Source organism: Musca domestica, unplaced genomic scaffold (genome assembly GCF_030504385.1).
Source record: "Musca domestica strain aabys unplaced genomic scaffold, Musca_domestica.polishedcontigs.V.1.1 15, whole genome shotgun sequence".
In the NCBI taxonomy this organism is placed as follows: Eukaryota; Metazoa; Arthropoda; class Insecta; order Diptera; family Muscidae; genus Musca; species Musca domestica.
This window is the reverse complement of record NW_026712207.1, coordinates 15,078,240-15,097,221: the sequence shown is the minus strand read 5'-3', so window position 1 is coordinate 15,097,221 and position 18,982 is coordinate 15,078,240. Positions and strand designations below refer to the sequence as shown.

At 37.3% G+C, this 18,982-nt stretch overlaps 2 protein-coding genes across 2 annotated transcripts; one reads left to right on the top strand and one right to left on the bottom strand.

Moving 5' to 3' along the window:
• The first annotated feature begins 855 nt into the window (after positions 1–855).
• Positions 856–12,542, top strand: LOC101900803 (uncharacterized). Its single transcript, XM_005187627.4, has 4 exons — positions 856–1,035; positions 1,693–2,612; positions 4,148–4,341; positions 6,878–12,542. Exons 2-4 carry the CDS (start codon positions 1,698–1,700, stop codon positions 8,226–8,228), a joined length of 2,460 nt encoding a protein of 819 aa, XP_005187684.1. The 5' UTR covers positions 856–1,035; positions 1,693–1,697; the 3' UTR covers positions 8,229–12,542.
• Positions 12,543–15,143: 2,601 nt separating this feature from the next.
• Positions 15,144–18,069, bottom strand: LOC131801201 (uncharacterized). Its single transcript, XM_059119436.1, has 5 exons — positions 17,867–18,069; positions 17,713–17,733; positions 17,434–17,502; positions 17,329–17,375; positions 15,144–15,537 (listed from the first exon to the last, which is right to left on the bottom strand). The coding sequence occupies exons 1-5, from the start codon at positions 17,912–17,914 to the stop codon at positions 15,396–15,398; spliced, it is 327 nt and encodes a 108-aa protein (XP_058975419.1). The 5' UTR covers positions 17,915–18,069; the 3' UTR covers positions 15,144–15,395.
• Between the last annotated feature and the right edge of the window lie 913 nt (positions 18,070–18,982).

Below are 18,982 nucleotides of genomic sequence, written 5' to 3'. Positions count from 1 at the left end.
CGTATTAATCGATCGAATATTCTGGAGGGTGTATTAAAGCCTTGGGCACGCAAACATTTTGGCTGCAGACTTAGAACATTCCAATTGGACTCAGCACCATCGCACACATTTTGTAACCAAAAATGGTTACAAAATAAGGTTCCTCGCTTCATCTCCAGTGCACAATGTTCACCGAAATCTCCGGATACCTATCCGTTGGAGTATTGTATCTGGAGTATTTTAGAAAGCAAGGTTGGCACTAAAAACTACCAAAGTGTCGATCACCTCAAGCAAGCGCTTCGCCAGGGATGGGTCAAAATACCGCAGGACAACATTGAAGGCCATAATTCGTGCCAAAGGCGACCAATTCGAACAAATCTAAACTTATTTTAAAATTTGATGCTATTTTCGACATTTTTTGCTTTAATTCAACAAAATTGTTAAAAAAAAATGTAAAAATTGAGGCGTTTGAATTTGTTGCAGTTTTTTATATCACCCTGTAGTACTGTAGTGTACGAAAAATATCAAATTTTGCACTGTAAGATAATAATAAAAGTTTGACAGATTTCAACAATTTTAGGGAGATATGTATTATAAAAAAATAATAAAATCATATCAAATTGGTTATAGCTGCGATCTATCTATCTGCTTTCAGTATTTTTTAGCTTTGCAGGAAATACAAAAGAAAAAAATGGTAAATGTATATTTGAAAATAACGGTAATTTCCAACACAAGAACATTTCCACCCTCTCTGCCCGTGAAGCTTTTTCCCTCCCACAAATCTTAACATTGACAATTCACACAGGGGATGTTCGAATTCCGTTTCGAATGTGAACTTCTGTTAGACAGGGTCTCAAAGATGAAAAGCATCCATAACCTGTCATAAGAAGTAAATAAGTTAAGAATTGCACTTAACGTACGAGCGAAACAGGATTTTAAAACGCACAAATATTCAATGAATAAATTACTGAAAAATCACAAAAATTACTAACAAAACCGAGGAATTGTTTGGAAAAAGAAAAAAGCACAATAATTTTAATACCACCCGAGGAAAAGGTAGTTAAATAATCGTAGAAAAAAATCGGGCAAACAAAATGTTACGGATAAAGTGTGACCTCCATGGACCCATTTTAAATGGGAATCTCTGAATTAAATGTCTGAAATGTTTAAAGAACTGAAATTGAAATCGATTTCTAAGTGAATAAAATGAAGAAAATTATGAAAAATTCCTTTACATTTGGGATTTTTTCTTTGGTTAAAGCTGGTGGAAGAAGAAAATTTGTGTTAGTATAGAAACATTTGTTCGGTGTGCGCAGGTCTTGGATTGTCTACAGCAGAATGCTGTCTAAACCAAACCATCTGCACCTAAAAACAACAAAAACACACTCAGGTCCGAACAATCCAACGAAAAAGCTTTGAACGCCTTGAAAATTATACGGAACGAAAAAAAAAAACATTTTACATATTCGGACGGACGTACAGACAGACTGACAGACAGAGGGACATACAGCAGTGGTGTTGGTTGGTTTCGTTTTTTTTTTTTGTGATTTTTAGACTTGTTTACATTGACCCGAATTTGTGTCGAGCACCATTGTTAAGAGCAAACTTGTAATAGTTACACCTGACGGTGTATGTGTGTGTGGGGTGTGTGCTTGTGTTGGTCACCTCCGATTCTAATCAAAGCCTATTTTTCTCATTCTTACCATTCAACAGATTCAATGGCTGCAGTGTTGAACAGTTGCGCCTCATTAGCGACAACTGCGAGACAATTGGATACCAATTACAGCCAACTGGTTGAAGGTGGTGGCGGTGGAGGAGGAGGAGGTGTGGGAGCCCTTGCTGGAAGCTGCCTCTCTCTAAGGGCGGGCGGTGGCTTGGGAGTGGGAAGTCGCCAAAGTTTTAGCAAAACTCCTCATCTTCATAACGACTCGGCTATGTATCCCTCATTGCCAAAATATCACAGATCTTCCAGTGCACAACAGACCATGACCACGCCCAATCAGCATCAATTCACTTCATCCTTGGCCTATGGAATGCCTGTAAGTTCCGGCTATTCCTCGCAGCATTCTACGCTGCAGAAATCCTATAACTCCTCAACGGCATCGGTGCAACGTGCCAATAACTCGTCAGATATGTGTCGCAACTTTTGGGGTCACAGCCAGCCGACATCATCGGCTTTATATCGTTCTGGAGGAGATCGTCAACAATCGAAACGTAAATCGGCCGTAGAGCTGCTGGCCGAATCCAAGCCATATTTTGTGAAGAGCGATAATCCCATAATGGAGCGCACCAATTTCGGCGCCAGCACTTTGGTATGCAGTGGCAAAAGGAATCGCAATAGCTCCAGTGTTATTCTGGACGAGGGCAAATATAATCCTTCGTATGGAGAGACAACCTATTCGGCGGTTGAGGCAGAACGGCGTTATGGTTCCACCCAAGCCCATCGTAGGTCTTCACAGTTGCATCACCACCATCATCATAGTCATAACTCTGGCTGCCATGTTTCCTCGGGTAACTCTGGCCTGTACCAGGGTAAATTTCGTCTATCGATGTCAACAGATTCTGGTCACGAGAGGGATAAGTTGTCACGCTATCGTAAGGAGCAATTCGGTGAACCAATCGTTTTGAATGAGGTAAGTGTGAAAGTAAATTTTCTGGATGGTAAAGATTTTTTGAGAGATTATCGTAATCCGTTATTTTGTGATCTCAACAAATTTTCCAAAAATTAGTCTAATTTTTGTGGGTATTGGCACTGGAGGACTTAGTGCCATTTCGCAACATTTTACGACAAAACTAAATATGCTTTTCGAAAAATTCTGTCCCAGAACCGACAAGAATCTACTAGTTTTGCATTTTTATACCCTATACCACATAGTGGTAAGGGTAGTATGTCTTTGTGCATTTGTTTGTAACATGGAGAAGGAGGCGAGGTAGACCCATAGTTACTTTTTAGGATCTTCATAGAATCACTTTCTGAGTCGATTTATGCATGTCAGTCCGTCTTTCCGTCCGTCTGTCCATATATTCTTGTGAACAAAATGCAGGTCGCATTTATTATCTGATTGAGATGAAATATTCCAAACAATATTTGTTAGACCGAAGCACGAACCTTCTTGAAATTTGTGATAATTATATCAGATTTAGATAAAACTCCCATATATCTTATATATGGCCAATAGCAGTCCAAAATTCCTGAATTTTGGTACATCCGAGCGAATTCAGTCTAGAAGCAAGTACATCGAATACGGGGAAAATCGGTTGAGATATAGCTATAGCTACCATATGTAGGTTTCATCCGATTTGGTGTTTAAGACCCCCCCTATTCGTAATTTACACCCTACAAGAATGATGTTTGGTATAAGATATCAAAAATAGCCCAGAACTACCTCTGTCAAATTGTATCAAGATCGGTTCGGATGTAGATATAGCTCCCATATATATCTTCAACGGATTTCGGGTTCATTGTGCACCAAATGGCCAATATCAGTCCAAATGACCTGAATTTTGGTACATCCGGCCGAATTCAGTCTAGAAGAAAAAATCTGTTGGGATATAGCTTTAGCTCCCATATATATGTTTCATCCGATTTGGTTTTAAGTCCCTCACATTCGAAAAATGTGAAAAAAGTGAAAATCTATTCCGAATTGGATATGCCTCCTATATATTTGTTCCCTCTGGAACCAAATTATAACTGATTTAAAGTCAAAGGTTGATAGTCTACTTCAAATAAATTCTTTTGTTACGGGAGCTCTACTAAATGTGCATGGTGGTGAAGGGTAGCATACACTGGGCCCCGCCCGACTTTTGACTTTTCCTTACTGGTTTCGCGATATCGTTGGGAAAACTTTAAAATTCTTGCGATAATGTAACAATTTTGACTACGATACCCGACTTAATGATATCAAAAATAAAAAAAATGCAAAACAAGTAGATTCTTGCAGGTTCTGAACATAGCATAAATTTGTCAATATATTAAGACCAAAATAGAATTAACGCTTCGGATAGTAAAGTCACATCAGATGTTAAGAGTAATGCAGAATGAACAGGTTTCGCATATCAGGTACATAAGTTTTAGTCGAGTCTCAGTGAAATGCATGACTCTATTGCAGAACCTAGGCTTCTAATTTCTCTATTGAACACAATTATTAGAAAAACTTTTCCATTTCAGACAAAATCGGTTTCCTTTGAGGAGGATGTAGCTTTTCGTATTCCACCCCCGGTGTATTTCTCCCAACAATCCTATGGCAACATGTACGACAGTGGCGAAGAGCCGCTGGTGTTGACAGAGAACTATAGACCCATAAGTCCACCGGCAGAATATGCTGAGGATTCATCAGAGACACACAACGAATCTAGACCGAGGTAAGTGAAACCAACAAATTCTGCTGGTAAATATGGAATAAATATTTTAGAATTGATAAAAAAAATAACTTTGTGTGGTTACTTTTCCTGCAGAAACTGTCCAGCTGCTAATATTTCAGAGAGAGTAAGTTAGTTTTATTCTCTTTTGGAAACTGAGAAATGTAAACAAACGGGATTCCTGCCAAAAATTTCAAGCAATTAGCTGAGTTGTCAAAATAAAACAATTTGTGCTTTATTGTTTGCCCAAAAAGGGAAGGGAAGGAGAAGAAGAGTTGCAAGTGGGTGAAAAAAGAAAATTTTCCAGCAAAAATTGGCAAACGTTCAGCAAAAGAACTGTCAAAATTCCCCTCTCAAATAACCTCTTTTGCAGAATTGTTATGTTAATGGACGACTTCAGAAACATGATCTGTTCCAGAGCTGCAAGATTTTAAAACTTTTTACCACGATAACCGATTTTTATATACCCCACCTTGAAAAAGGAGGGTACATTAACTTTGCCATTCCGTTTGTAATATCCCAAAATATGCGTCGTAGACCCCATAAAGTATATACAAGATGAGATAAAAAATCTGCAACAAAGTCGAATGCCATAATTTTTACATTTTTTAAAATTATATTGAATGAAAGCAAAAAATTCGGAAATGACATCAAATTTTAGAGTTTTAGATTTGTTATAATCGCCTTTGGCACGAATTATGGCCTTCAAACGGCCAATGAAACCGTCACACGCTGCCCGAATGTTGCTCTGCAGTATTTTGGCCCATTCCCGTCGAAGCGCTTGCTTGAGGTATTTTTAGTGCCCACCTTGCTTTCCAAAGTACTCCAGACACAATAGTCCAACGGATTGGTATTCGGAGATTTTGAGGAACCTAATTTTGTAACCATTCTTGGGTGGCGCGTTGGAATGTCCAAGGTCTGCGGTCAGAATGTTTGCTTGCCCAAGGCTTTAATACACCCTCCAGAATATTTTCGCGATAATATCCGGCATTTATTCTGATGATGAGCGACCATCGGCTCACAGCTGACCTCTTTGGCAAGTAAACACGATCACTGCTGGATAACGAATGTTTCCTCATCGTAGAAAAAACTAAATTCGACAGTTCACCACTTTCGGCCAAGCGAAGCAACTCTTGAGCTCTTGTGTAAGTTCTTGCACTATTTGGAATTTCAATGGCTTTATCCCGAGTTCATTTTTCAATATTTGCTGAATGGGATATTGCGATATGTTTTTAGCTCACGAGCCATTTTTCGGCCACTGCGACGATCAAGTCGCCTCTTTACTTTTCGAACCATTTCTGCTGATGTTGCTTTTTTCTTCCGTTCGCATCTTTGACGTCGGGCTACGCTACCATTATCACGGCAACGAGCGATGGTACGAGTCACGAAAGATTTATTCACATTTAAGTGCTGGAGTGCTCTAACGATAGCCACTTGTGGTTTTCCAGCCAAATTTAAAGAAATCACACTTTAACGCTTGAATTCCATCACGAATAACTTTTTTTCTGGAAAATTCTCACCAAAATGCTTTTGTTCGCCTGTAAACAATATAATGAGCTGTCACTGGAATAATTTTAACAGCTGTCGGATGAGTGTCTCAGAAATTACAGCAGTCTGAAGTAGTTTGTAGTTTTTTCATCTCATCCTGTAGTGGTGTAGGGTGTCATATAGTCGACCCGGCCCGACTTTTGACTTTTCCTTACAGGTTAAATTTGATTTTAGAATTGTAGAATTAATCGGCAAATTCCACGGCCTTTCTTTATTAGATATTGGTTTTTAGATTATTGTAATTATTCGTATTATTGATTTATTTTACTGCTGGGCATTTCTTTCTAATTATACGTCCATTCATTTATATAAAGTGTGTGTATGTAGCCCCGCATGAGGTTATTGATATGTACATTTATTTGTTAACACCCATGTGCGCATATATGCAGTTTACCTAATTATTGAGGGTGTGATAAGAGGTTTATGTATTTCAACAAAAGACACAACAAGACATTTTTAGCTAATTGTTCATTAAAAGCTTTCATAGGCTTTGCAGAATTATGTCAACACGTAAAGTAGACCACGAATGTAGACAATTGGCCTGGCGCCCAATCAGGGATTATAAAAAGGCAATTAGGTTGAATTTGCTTTAGAAATTCAGAAAAATATATTGCAAATGGGAGACCTGAAATTGAGCTCTCTCTTAAATCAAGTTTGATCCGACTTAAATTGTATGCCCGCCACCGCACCTAAATAATACCCACAATTTCAAAATCCTAAAGTGTGAGGTCGATATTAATTGGTAGTCATGCATTAAAACTTTTCTACCTGTCATGAAAAAAACTTAGTTTCCCACTAGATAGTCTAACTTGATATGTTTTTCGGCAATTGGAGAAGTCTTACACACGATATTAGGATAAAATCATTTCAGTACTGGATTTACAAATAATATTTCAATAACGTTGTGCAAAATTTTTGGTCAATATAAACATTCATTCACATAAAATCGAAAAGAATTTAAACATTTTCTCTCTCTCTCTTCTTTCGCCAGATACAACTACCAACGCTCCTATTCTCACTCCCACGAAATGGCCAATGATAAATCCAAATACACTGCCGCTTCCTACAACATTAACAGCCATAAGTCCCTGCCCGATTTACACACCCAAATCAATCGACACTCGCCGCACAGTGAGATTCTCAGCTGCTGCAGTCGCGGTAATCGTTCAATCAAATCGGCCGGAGAGTCATCTTTGAATCGTGATTCCGGCGGCTCGTCGGGCCACTACACACATCGCAGCGAACCATGCTATCGTCAGCATCGTGTCGATATTGACCGAGATGGACGAGACGGACCGACTAAAAAATGTTGCAGTGCCACAACCAGAGTCGAATATCGTCGTGACAGTGGTTCCTCTACGCAGCACAGTAACAACTCCTATTGCGATTACTCATGCAAAGCCATGCTGGACAACTACGACTCATCCGATTATCTATTGAATTTTACCACCCCGGAAGTACCAGAAGCTTTTCAAGATGACTATATACCACCTTCCCCACGCATGCACAACTATCAGAATGATGATACTCGCTACTATAGTTCCTCGGCTCATCAGATACTGGGCGGTCAGGGGGGTTATATGAAACACAAGGCATCATCCGATGAGCCCATAGTACAATCACCCGGCTCCCAACCTTCCATTGAGGACATAAGTCCGCCGCCGATACAATTCAAGCGGCAGAAATGCATTCGTTTCAAGAACCGCAGTCGCATCTCATTGCCACAGCAGCAGCCGCAACAGCAGCAGGGATCGTCAAATGATTTGCCCCATCCCACACCATCATCAATGGACTCGTACAGGCGTTCGGATCCACCGCGTTACTTCTTTCCGAAATGTTTCTCGGCCGATGAATATCAACAGCAGACCCACAATCCACAGCCCCACACCCAATCGCAGTCCCACTCACATCTGCCACAACCGCCACAGGCCATCTCCCATCAGCAACAAATCAAAGAGTTTCGGGATCAATATGCCAATAACTCGCTTAGACGGTCTCAGGAATTGCTACATCCCAACGCCCATCAACCACCGCCCAGCAATGAGTCCATGATGGACTTGGAGAAATTCTTCGATCGTCTGGGCCTCAACGATGACAAGTTCCATGAGATCTACACCATGTCGAAGCGAAAGCACAGTAATGGCAGTGATTCGGAACACAGTACAGTGTTCTTCTCGGATGTCAGTACCGTGGACTCGATGCGTTTGCCCGACAGCACCGAAACCCAGCCACAAACCACCCAAACCTATAGGCCCACTGAGCCACCGTCGGTGGTGGAGAGAAACGCACGCATAATCAAGTGGCTGTGTAATGTACGCAAAGTTCAAAACGATCTAAATTAGGAGAGTAGTTTTCAATACTAAAATGAAAAGATATCAAAAAACAAAGAACTAATTCAAGAGCAACAAATTTTCAAATAATAATGAAAGAATGAATGTATTTGTGTAGGTAATTTAGTTGAGCAAACGAGAAAGAGATAGTATGCTGTTAAGAAATAAGCCGAACAAAATTAAGACAATAGAAATGTTAAGTAAACGTTTGAAATCAGTATAGGAAAGTTTTGCAGTTTTTTATAAGCTTAAAATGTGTATAGTGAAAAAGAAAGGCTTTGTGATTTATTTGAAAAGAAATGCCAAATTGTAATTTCAAATGAGTTTGTAAGATCCGCTAACAGTTTTTTTTGACTGCATTCAAATACCTGTGAGTTTTGAAATTCTTCTCCACTATGTTTAGAAAATTTGGAAGATGCATATGTAAACCTAAAAATCCCTGTAACTAAACCCATTGAGGACTTGATGGGGCTTTTTGCTGTAGTCAATCATAACAAAATTGAAGAGGCTTCCTTTAGAAGTTTATATATTTTGAGGGTTAGCGAAAAATACACTTCGGGTATTTTTTCGGAGAATGGACGACCGCTGCTAATTGTTATGGATATCAATCAAGATTTAGCTCAGAATGTGTGAATTTGAAATAATGTAATATATTTTTCCATATACGAGACTTCTAATTATTCAGAATGTTATTGGAAGATGCCAGATGACAATTTTAATTGTTATTATATTGCAAAGTGTAAATTATGGAATATAAAAAGATTTACTATCTATTTTGAAGCTATGTACAGGGTGAGATTAAAAAACTGCAACAAAGTCAAACGCCATAATTTTTACACTTTTTTTTTTAAATTTTATTGAATTAAAGCAAAAATGTCGGAAATAGAATCGAATTTTAGAATAAGTTTAGATTTGATCCAATTGGCCTTTTTTGGCACGAATTATGGCCAATGAAACCGTCCCATGCTGCCAAATTTTTCTCTGCGGTGTTTTGGCCCCTTCCCGGAGAAGCGCTTGCTTGAGGTGATCGACACTTTGGTATTTTTTAGTGCTAACCTTGCTTTCCAAAATACTCCAGACACAATAGTCCAATGGATTGGTATTCGGAGATTTTGGTGGCCATTGTGCGCTGGAAATGAAGCGAGGAACTTCATTTTGTAAGTGCTGAGTGCGATGGTGCTGAGTCCTGTTGGAATATCCAAGGTCTGCGACTAAAATGTTTGCGTGCCCAAGGTTTTAATACACCCACCAGAATATTTTTGCGATAATATTTGGCATTTATTCTGATGCTACGGTCGATTAAAACAAGCGGAGACGAAACCATCGGCCCACATCACACCATGGCCGGCGCTTGAGTTCTGGTGGCCAACCGAAGGTGCACATTTTGAGCTGACATCTTTGGCAAGTAAACACGATTATTTTGCTTGTTTACAAACTGCTGGACAACGAAGGTTTTCATATCGGCGAAAACCAAATTCGGCAGTTCACCACTTTCGGCCAAGCGAAGCAACTCTTTAGCTCTTTTGAGTTTATTTTCTTTATGTTGCGGTGTAAGTTCTTGCACGTTCTGGAATTTCAATGGCTTTACCCCGTGCTCATTTTTAAATATTTGCCAAATTGAATATTGCGATATGTTCAGCACACGAGCCATTTTTCGGGCATTGCGACGCGGGATTCGATCAAGTCGCTTCTTTACTTTTCAAACTATTTCTGCTGATGTTCCTTCACTTCGGGCTACGCTACCAGTTTCACTGTAACGAGCGATGGCACGAAACACAGAAGATTTACTCACATTTAAATGCTGGAGTGATCTAACGATAGCCACTTGTGGTTTTCCAGCTAAATATAAAGAAATCACGTTTGAATACCATCGCGAATAACTTTTTTTCTGGAAAATTCTCACCAAAATGCTTTTGTACGCTTGTAAACAATATAATGAGCTGTCACTAGAATAATTTTAACAGCTGTCGGACGAGTGGCTTAGAAATGACAGCAGTCTGAAGTTGGTTGCAATTTTTTCATCTCACCTTGTATATTGTACCTATTTTGCTATATATATGGGCTATCAGCATCACTATAATAGTCAGAAGTGACCTTTTCGTGTAATCGTAGTTTCGTCCAAATTGGCAGGCTTCTGCTCAACCCCATACTCTAACTCCATGCAAAATCCCGCGTCGATCGGTTTATAATTGTGACTGTGAGCAAAATCTGTTTTTTTTTTGTCCATTTCAACTCTAAATATTTTGCAATCATCTCTAAATAATAATAGGCTTCTATTCTGATCCTAACCCCTCCTCCATATTCAAATTAATGGAAATTGGACCATTACAAATTAAGTTTGTTGCAAAAATCGATACAAATGAACATAGAAAGACCGACGGACAAACATAGCTAGATCGGCGAGATAGAAAGATCCATGTCGGGGACCAATATTTCGATCTGTCACATAATTTTTGATATCATGTAAATGTTGACCTCCACTGTTTCTCAAATAGTCCATACGCTTAGTCCAATTTTGGTAAACCCCGTATCTTAAGTATAAATTCTTCAATGTTGTTTTCCAATGCGTTGATTGAAGAGGCCACATCTGTGCAGACAAGGGAAACATCCGAAAAACTTCGAGCGAGTTTCACTCTATACTCGAATTCGTGCGGGAACACTTCTGTTTGTAGAAAAAACAAAATGAGCAAAATTCTAATATCAGCTTCGCTCGAATAAGGGCTTGTTGCTCGTGGGTACAAAATTCGTTCAAAAAAGAGCAAAGGGTGCACCTATCGAGCACTTTTATACCCTACACCACAAGGTGGTCAGGAAACGAGATAGAGTAATGTTAGCCCAAAAGGGATGGCATTTGGTAATTACGACCAAATTGATCCTAGAAACAAGTATGTCAAATTTGAAAATCGGTTCAGAGATAGTTATAGCTCCCATATATATATGCCCAGGTTTTTGATGTTATACAAACACGGCTCTCACTCTATTTTTACAAACAGGAACGTCTGGGGAGCACTCCCACAGGATCCACAGGAGTAAAGAGTAAACTTTTTTTCATAGATGGAAACGGGCAAATTTATGCTCTGGACATGAGCTTTAACATAGCCCCACAAAAATAGAATTTTAGATTCCTATCTTAAATATTGTGAGTTCTATGAGCATGGCCAACTCGTTGAATTTAGTTGGTCAAGAGGATGTGAAGTTATCAAGGACCATCATTAAAAAAAAAAAAAATATGGATACATTGAAAGTTACTGTGGAAAATTAGGCAATTTAAAAATGTGGAGAGAGTGTATCAGACGAATCCACTATAAAAAAATTGCAGTCCATACCAAAAGATTTGGGCTATCTTTTATAGGTATCTTCCTAAAATCTGAACTTCATCATACCCTTTTAGGGAGGACAATTTATATCCACAGACATACATAACCGGTCGGACTTTATGGGGTATACGAGAAATATTCCTCCAATTTTTTAGTCATACATATGATCCATTCCAATTTTTCTTACAACATTTCAATTTCACGCGGTATCTTGTACAATCAGTTTGAAATAAAAATTAAGATATAAATAAAAACTCAGTTGGTATTGAGCGGTAAATGAACCGACTTGGATAAATAAACGACAGTCAGACCGTACTACACGCTATCACTAATAGTATATATTTATATGCGGTTATGTGTATCTTAGCAAATAGATTTTAGGAATGGAGCAAACAATTATTTACTCTGACAAAACTGAAACAAATTCTAAATTATTATTAGCGATGTTTTTAGTTAATAAGCAAAAATTAAAAAAAAGAAAACAATTCAAAACAAAATATATAGAATCAAAATAAACAAAAGCAACAAAAAAAAAACAAAACAACAACTTAAAATTAATTAATAAATGTTTTTTCATAGTTTTCCACAAAAGCATATATATATAGAAAATATATATTTAAAATTTTGAAACAACAGAATACGATTTATGGAACGAAAACAAAGAAACTTATTTCGAAGACAAGGATCAAAAATTCAGTACTGTGAAGATGAAACCTGAAATGCTCAGAATGTAGTGCTAATGAGGGTCTCACAAAATATATACACTAACTCACACACACACACATACACACTGACATATGAATACATTAGTATATATTTATGTTTGCAATTACTAAAATATATTAAATTATTTTGTCAATATTTAAATGAATTAAAAAAAAAAACAAAAAAGAAGAAGAACTACAAATGAAACCCCCTTACTATGTAAAGAAAAACAAAAACAACAATATCGCAAACTAAAAATTTACAAAATATTTATGAAGAAAATTTCAAATAAAGACATGAGTTCAATATCAATTCAATATTTGTGTGAAGGGTTTTATTTTTTTGGGGAAAAGAGAGTGATTTCCTGCGTTGTGCAGTGGCCAAGGTACGAACATGCAGGCATATGACTACTGAGAGTATATGTATACTAAGAGTACAGGGTGAGATGAAAAAACTACAACCAACTTCAGACTACTGTCATTTCTAAGGCACTCGTCCGACAGCTTTTAATTTTTTTATTCATGTGACAGTTCATTATATCGTTTACAAGCGTAAAGAAGCATTTTGGCGAAAATTTTCCTGAAAAAATGTTATTCGTAATGGAATTCAGGAGTGATTACTAGTCTTTGTGTGATTTCTTAGTCTTTGTGTGATTTCTTTATATTTGGTTATTTATAAAAAATATTTGGTTATTTTGGTTATAAAACCACATGTGGCTACCGTCAGAGCACTCCAGCATTCAAATGTAAATAAATGTTTTGTGTCTCGTACGATTGCTCGTTACCGTGTTACGGGTAGGGTAGCCCGACGTCTAGGAAGTGGACGGAAGAAAACAGCAACATTAGCAGAAATGTTTCTAAAAGTAAAGAAGCGACTTGATCGTCGCAGTGGCCGAAAAATGGCTCGTGAGCTAAAAACATATCGCAATATTCCATTCGGCAAATATTGAAAAATGAGCTTGAGGTAAAGCCATTGAAATTCCAAAAAGTGCAAGAACTTACACCACAACAGAAAGAAAATAGACTCAAAAGAGCTAAAGAGTTGCTTCGCTTGCCCGAAAATGGTGAACTGTCGAATTTGGTTTTCTTCGATGTCCAACAGTTTGTAAATAAGCAAAATGATCGTGTTTACTTGCCAAAGAGGTCAGCTGAAAATGTGCACCTTCTGTTGGCCACCGGAACTCAAGCACTGGCCATAGTGATGGTGTAGGCCGCCATAACATCCGATGGTCGTTCTCCGCTCGTATTAATCGACCTTAGCATCAAAATATTATTGTGATAATATTCTGTAGGGTGTATTAAAGCCTTGGGCACGCAAACATTTTGGCTGCAGACCTTGGACATTCCAAAAGGACTCAGCACGCGCCACCCAAGAATGGTTACAAAATGAGGTTTCTCGCTTCATGTCCTGCGCACAGTGGTCACCAAAATCTCCCGATACCAATCCGTTGGACTATTGTGTCTGGAGTATTTTGGAAAGCAAGGTTGGCACTAAAAAAATACCAAAGTGTCGATCTCCTCAAGCAAGCGCTTCGCCGGGAATGGGCCCAAATACCGCATAGCAATATTCGGGCAGCGTATGGCGGTTTCATTGGCCGTAATGAAGGCCATAATTCGTGCCAATGGTGACCAATTCAAATTTGATGCCATTTCCAAAATATTTTGCTTACATTCAATAAAATTTAAAAAAAAATTAACAAGTTAGAAAGCATTAAGTTCGGCCGGACCGAACTTTGAATACCCTCCACCATTTGGAACGAATTTGAAAATTTTCAAAAAATAAAATCCTCAAAAAATTCTGTTATAATTTTAAAAATACCGAATATACCCGTTATATTGGAGTCCACACGACGTGGACCTACATAGGCATCGTTTGCCATAAGCCATTACCATATTCAAATTCGAAACTTGGAATAAAGGGTTAATAATGTAGCTAAAATCATCAAAATATTGTATATAGGGAACTGTGCGAATACCTGGACTAGCATAAATAATTTTCTGTCACAGGCTATAGCATACATTACGAACTTCAAATACGACATCTCAAAAAATTTCGGTGGGTATTATACCTAATATCGTCAAAATACCGAATAAGACCTGGACCTGCATAGACAATTTTCTGTCACAGACTGTAGTTCCCTTTACGAACTCTAAATACGTTATTGGAAACAATTCTGGTGAATAATGACGCTAAAATCATCAAAATACCGAATATTGGGAGGTACCGTTATATGGGGGCTATACGAAGACGTGGACCTGCACAGACAATTTTCTGTCAAACATAGTTTAGATGGACGAAAACACGAACAGAAATAATTCATCGAGATATTAATATTGTGCGACGTGTTTCAAATTTTTAGCCAGAATCCTCTTGGTACATGCAACGAATATTATTTCGATTTTACTCGTTCTTGAAATTCGAAATTTAATTAATTTCTCGATATAGTAAAACGTAGTTAAATTATCTCTTTGGGTTTTAATTCACATTCACAATTCTATTTAAATATTTTAGACTAAGCCATATTCATCATTGCTGGCCATAATACTCTACAATGTCTTGCAGTTTAATAAATTAATTAGGATTAACAAGTCTATTTTTCCAATATTCCATTCATTGCATTTCACATTTGCAGATCTTTGTTTAATTTTTTTTTTTCTTAAATTCTATTGGCATATAATTTTGATTATTACTGTAAAGGATAATTGCATTTTTATAACGGTTACGGGATTATTGAACATCGATTATGCCATTTCCGCTCCGTACCATATATGTGTGTCTTGGTGTTATATTAGTATTGAATTCGAGATAACCCGGAAAATTAACTCTTTGGCCATTTAATGGCAAAAAATAAAACCTAGCTGAACACTTTTAAAGTAATAACAATAAAAAGAAATGGCAACACACCTTCAGTGGATAAAAATCATAAATGTATTGTTAATTAATGAAAATTAAAGTTACAACAATATAAAAAAATGTAATATAACGGACTTTAATGGCTATTGATACTATTTGTGTGTGTATGTGTGAACAATTGGCAATGAAATCTACTGGGTGCATGGAATATTATCCTTTCTGAGTGCATAATAGTAATTTGTATTTTTTGTTGGACATTTAGAATTTGTAATGCGGTAATATGGAAAGCGATTAAACTGTATGTTTAACGTCCGAGAAGACCGCTAACAATATTTCCGGCTCCGCCACCACCGCCGCCCGATCCACCAGTCAGACCACTAAGCAAACCTCCCTCGCCGCCGAGTAATCCTCCCAATAGTGGTATTCCGTTGAGGTTTAATAAACATCTGAAACGAATATACATATTATTTTAAGATCATCAGAAACTATTAAAAAATGTTAATTATAATGATTATAGAATTAGGAACTCGTCGATTTTAAACAAAGTAACTCAGGAAAAAGTAGTGGTATTCAGATTAGCTGAATAACTGATAAATAGAATCTTAGACAAAAAAGGCGGAAATTTTCAATTCCTTAAAAAATAAGAAATCTGAAATCTTTAATATGAGGAATTTTCGAAACCTCGAAATACTCACGTTAGACCCTACAAAGTATATATATTATGGATCGTAAAATTCTAAGACGATTTAGCGATGTCAGTCTGTCTGTTGTAATCACGCTATCTTTCGAACGAATTGCGATAATTTTTATCATTTGAGAGACATTATAGACCGGAATTGTTTTAAATTTCGTATCTGAAGATCTTAATGGGTACTAGAGCCTATGGAAAAAATTGCATATTCAGGGTGAGATGAAAAAACTGCAACCAACGTCAGACTGATGTCATTTCTAAGCCACTCGTCCGACTGCTGCTAAAATTATTCCAGTGACAGCTCATTATATTGTTTACAAGCGTACAAAAGCATTTTGGTGAGAATTTTCCAAAAAAAAAAAAGTTATTCGCAATGGAATTCAAGCGTGATAGTGTGATTTCTTTATATTTGACTGGAAAATCACAAGTGGCTATCGTTAGAGCACTCCGGCATTTAAATGTGAATAAATCTTTCGTGTCTCGTACCATCGCTGGTTACCTTGATACTGGTAGCGTAGCCCGACGTCAAGGAAATGGACGGAAGAAAACAGCAACATCAGCAGAAATGGTTCGAAAAGTAAAGAAGCGACTTGATCGAAGCCCGCGTAGCAGTGACCGAAAAATGGCTCGTGAGCTGAATATTCCACACGGAAAATATTGAAAAATGTGGTCGGTGTAAAGCCATTGAATTTCCAAAAAATGCCAGAACTTACAGAAGAAAATAGGCTCAAAAGAGCTAAAGAGTTGTTCCGCTTGGCCGAAAGTGGTGTACTGCCGAATTTTTTCTCCGATGAGAAAACATTCGTTGTCCAGCAGTTTGTAAACAAACAAAATGATCGTGTTTACTTGCCAAAGAGTTCAGCTGAAAATATGCTCAATCGGTTGGCCACCAGAACTCAAGCGCCGGCCATGGTGATGGTGTGGGCCGCCATAACAGCCGATGGTCGCTCTCCGTTCGTATTAATCGACCGTGGCATCAGAATAAATGCCGAATATTATCGCGAAAATATTCTGGAGGGTGTATTAAGGCCTTGGGCACGGAAAAATATTTGGCCTCAGATTTTGGACATTCCAACAGGATTCAGCACCATCACACTCAGCACGCGCCACCCAGGAATGGTTACAACATAAGGTTCCTCGCTTAATTTTCAGTGCACAATGACCACCAAAATCTCCCGATACCAATCCGTTGGACTATTGTGTCTGGAGTATTTTGGAAAGCAAGGCTGGCACTAAAAAACACCAAAGTGTCGAGAACCTCAAGAAAGCGCTTCCCCGGGAATGGGCCAAAATACGGCATAGCAACATTCGGGCAGCGTGTGACGGTTTCATTGGCCATTTGAAGGCCATAATTCGTGTCAAAGGGGACCAATTACTTATTTTAAAATTTGATACTATTTCTGACATTTTTTGTTTTTTTTCAATAAAGTTTTAAAAAAATGTAAAGATTATGGCTTTGACTTTGTTACATTTTTTTTATCTCTCCCTGTATATCCAGTTTTCAATTACTAACTTTAAAATTAAATATTCGATTCATAATACTTACCTTAGATCCAAACGTATAGCTTGCTGGCAGGCCCATTGATTAATACACTATGGGAAGACATATATACATTACAGAAAAAAAAAATAAAAATAGCTTCTTACTTACCCTAACCATTTGCTGCGTTGGTGAACCACATGATGCCAATATTGGTGATACTTTGTCGGGTATAGGGTTCTATGACAAGGGTAAAAATTTTCAAAATATGAAATTATAATATTTTTATTTAAAACATATAAAATATCTCCCAATCTGACTCCTGCGTTTAGGCCTTTATCTATTTATTTAATATTTTTGCATATAAAAAAAATATTTTTAATTAAAAAAAAGTTAATGATTTGGACTCCTTGAAGGTGATTTTACAGCCCAGTTTCAATTTATACTTACTGTTGCATTTGCCGCAGACATCTACAAAAGTGTGAAGAGAACATACAAATATTGAGACAAGTGATTAAATATGATTGATAAATTCTAAAAGAGAATTATGTACGTGTGTGTGCGTAAAATTAAATAAAAATTTCCAAAAATGTTGTTAACTTACCAACAGACAAATGCCAAAGAAAATTGTTGTTAAATATTTACATAACATACTGACGTTTGTATTTAAATTTTAATTAAACTGTTATCGGATGCCAGCGGTAATTGCGTTTATATAGCCAATTTAAAGGGGGTCATGAATCAGGGAAATATTTGTTTTTCGAATGTCTGTTTTGGTTGTAATTGTTGTTGGAAGCAATTGATGTCAATGTGTTTTGGTTTTTTTTGGGAAACAATGGATGCATGGAAATACTTTTTGGCATCATATATAGGTCAGGTGAGGATTGTGTTGAAAAGAAAGAACAATGTAAATTCTTTTGAAACACATCTTTGTTTGCCTTACACTACCATACAGTGTATTATGATAAGTCAACCCAAATTCATGGATTCCAGATTTATGTGGAACTACATTAAATAATATTTGGGAGGAGTTTAACTATCAGCTGATTTGGATGAATATTGGGACCAAAACCTTCAAAGTACTGACAAATCGAAATTCGGGCCATACCAAAAAAGAGGAAAAATATTGAATATATTTTGCGAGTATTTCAACTACCCACTGAGAACCCGAAATGTCAAATTACAACTGATTTGGAGGGAAATTGGGACAGAAACGACAATTTACAGAAAAATAGGAGATACGATATGTAGGGGCTATATTTAACCATTTGCAAAGAACTTGCAAAATGTTAAGAAAAAAGTTATATGAGTGCTATATGAAGACTGTAATACCCATTAGGACCTTCAAATACGAAATTTATAACAATTCCGTTGAATAATGTCCCTTATATCACGAAAATACCGAAAAAGTGGAGATACCGTTATATGTGAGGTATACGAAGACATGGACCTTCATATACATTTTTTTGTCATTGGTTGAAGTATCCATTACGAACTTCAAATCCAAATTTGAAACAATTCTGTTGAATAAATATGAGAATGTATATAGGGGCTATACGAAGGCAGGGACATGCATACGCAAATTTTTGTCATAGGCTGTAGTACACATTAGGAATTTAAAATAAGAAATTTGAAACAATTCCGGTTTAAAAGGTCTCTAACACCATAAAAATACCACAAGCTGGGAGGTATAGTTATATAGGGGCTATACGAAGGCGTA

What these genes read in the sequence shown, in the direction of transcription:
- LOC131801201 (XM_059119436.1), bottom strand. Translation starts at nt 17,914, where the DNA reads ATGTTATGTAAATATTTAACAACAATTTTCTTTGGCATTTGTCTGTTG. An exon ending in TCTTTGGCATTTGTCTGTTG is followed by an intron (nt 17,734 to 17,866) that starts GTAAGTTAACAA and finishes ACACTTTTGTAG; the next exon opens with ATGTCTGCGGCAAATGCAAC. An exon ending in TGTCTGCGGCAAATGCAACA is followed by an intron (nt 17,503 to 17,712) that starts GTAAGTATAAAT and finishes CCCTTGTCATAG; the next exon opens with AACCCTATACCCGACAAAGT.
- LOC101900803 (XM_005187627.4), top strand. Translation starts at nt 1,698, where the DNA reads ATGGCTGCAGTGTTGAACAGTTGCGCCTCATTAGCGACAACTGCGAGA. An exon ending in AACCAATCGTTTTGAATGAG is followed by an intron (nt 2,613 to 4,147) that starts GTAAGTGTGAAA and finishes TTTCCATTTCAG; the next exon opens with ACAAAATCGGTTTCCTTTGA. An exon ending in CACAACGAATCTAGACCGAG is followed by an intron (nt 4,342 to 6,877) that starts GTAAGTGAAACC and finishes TTCTTTCGCCAG; the next exon opens with ATACAACTACCAACGCTCCT.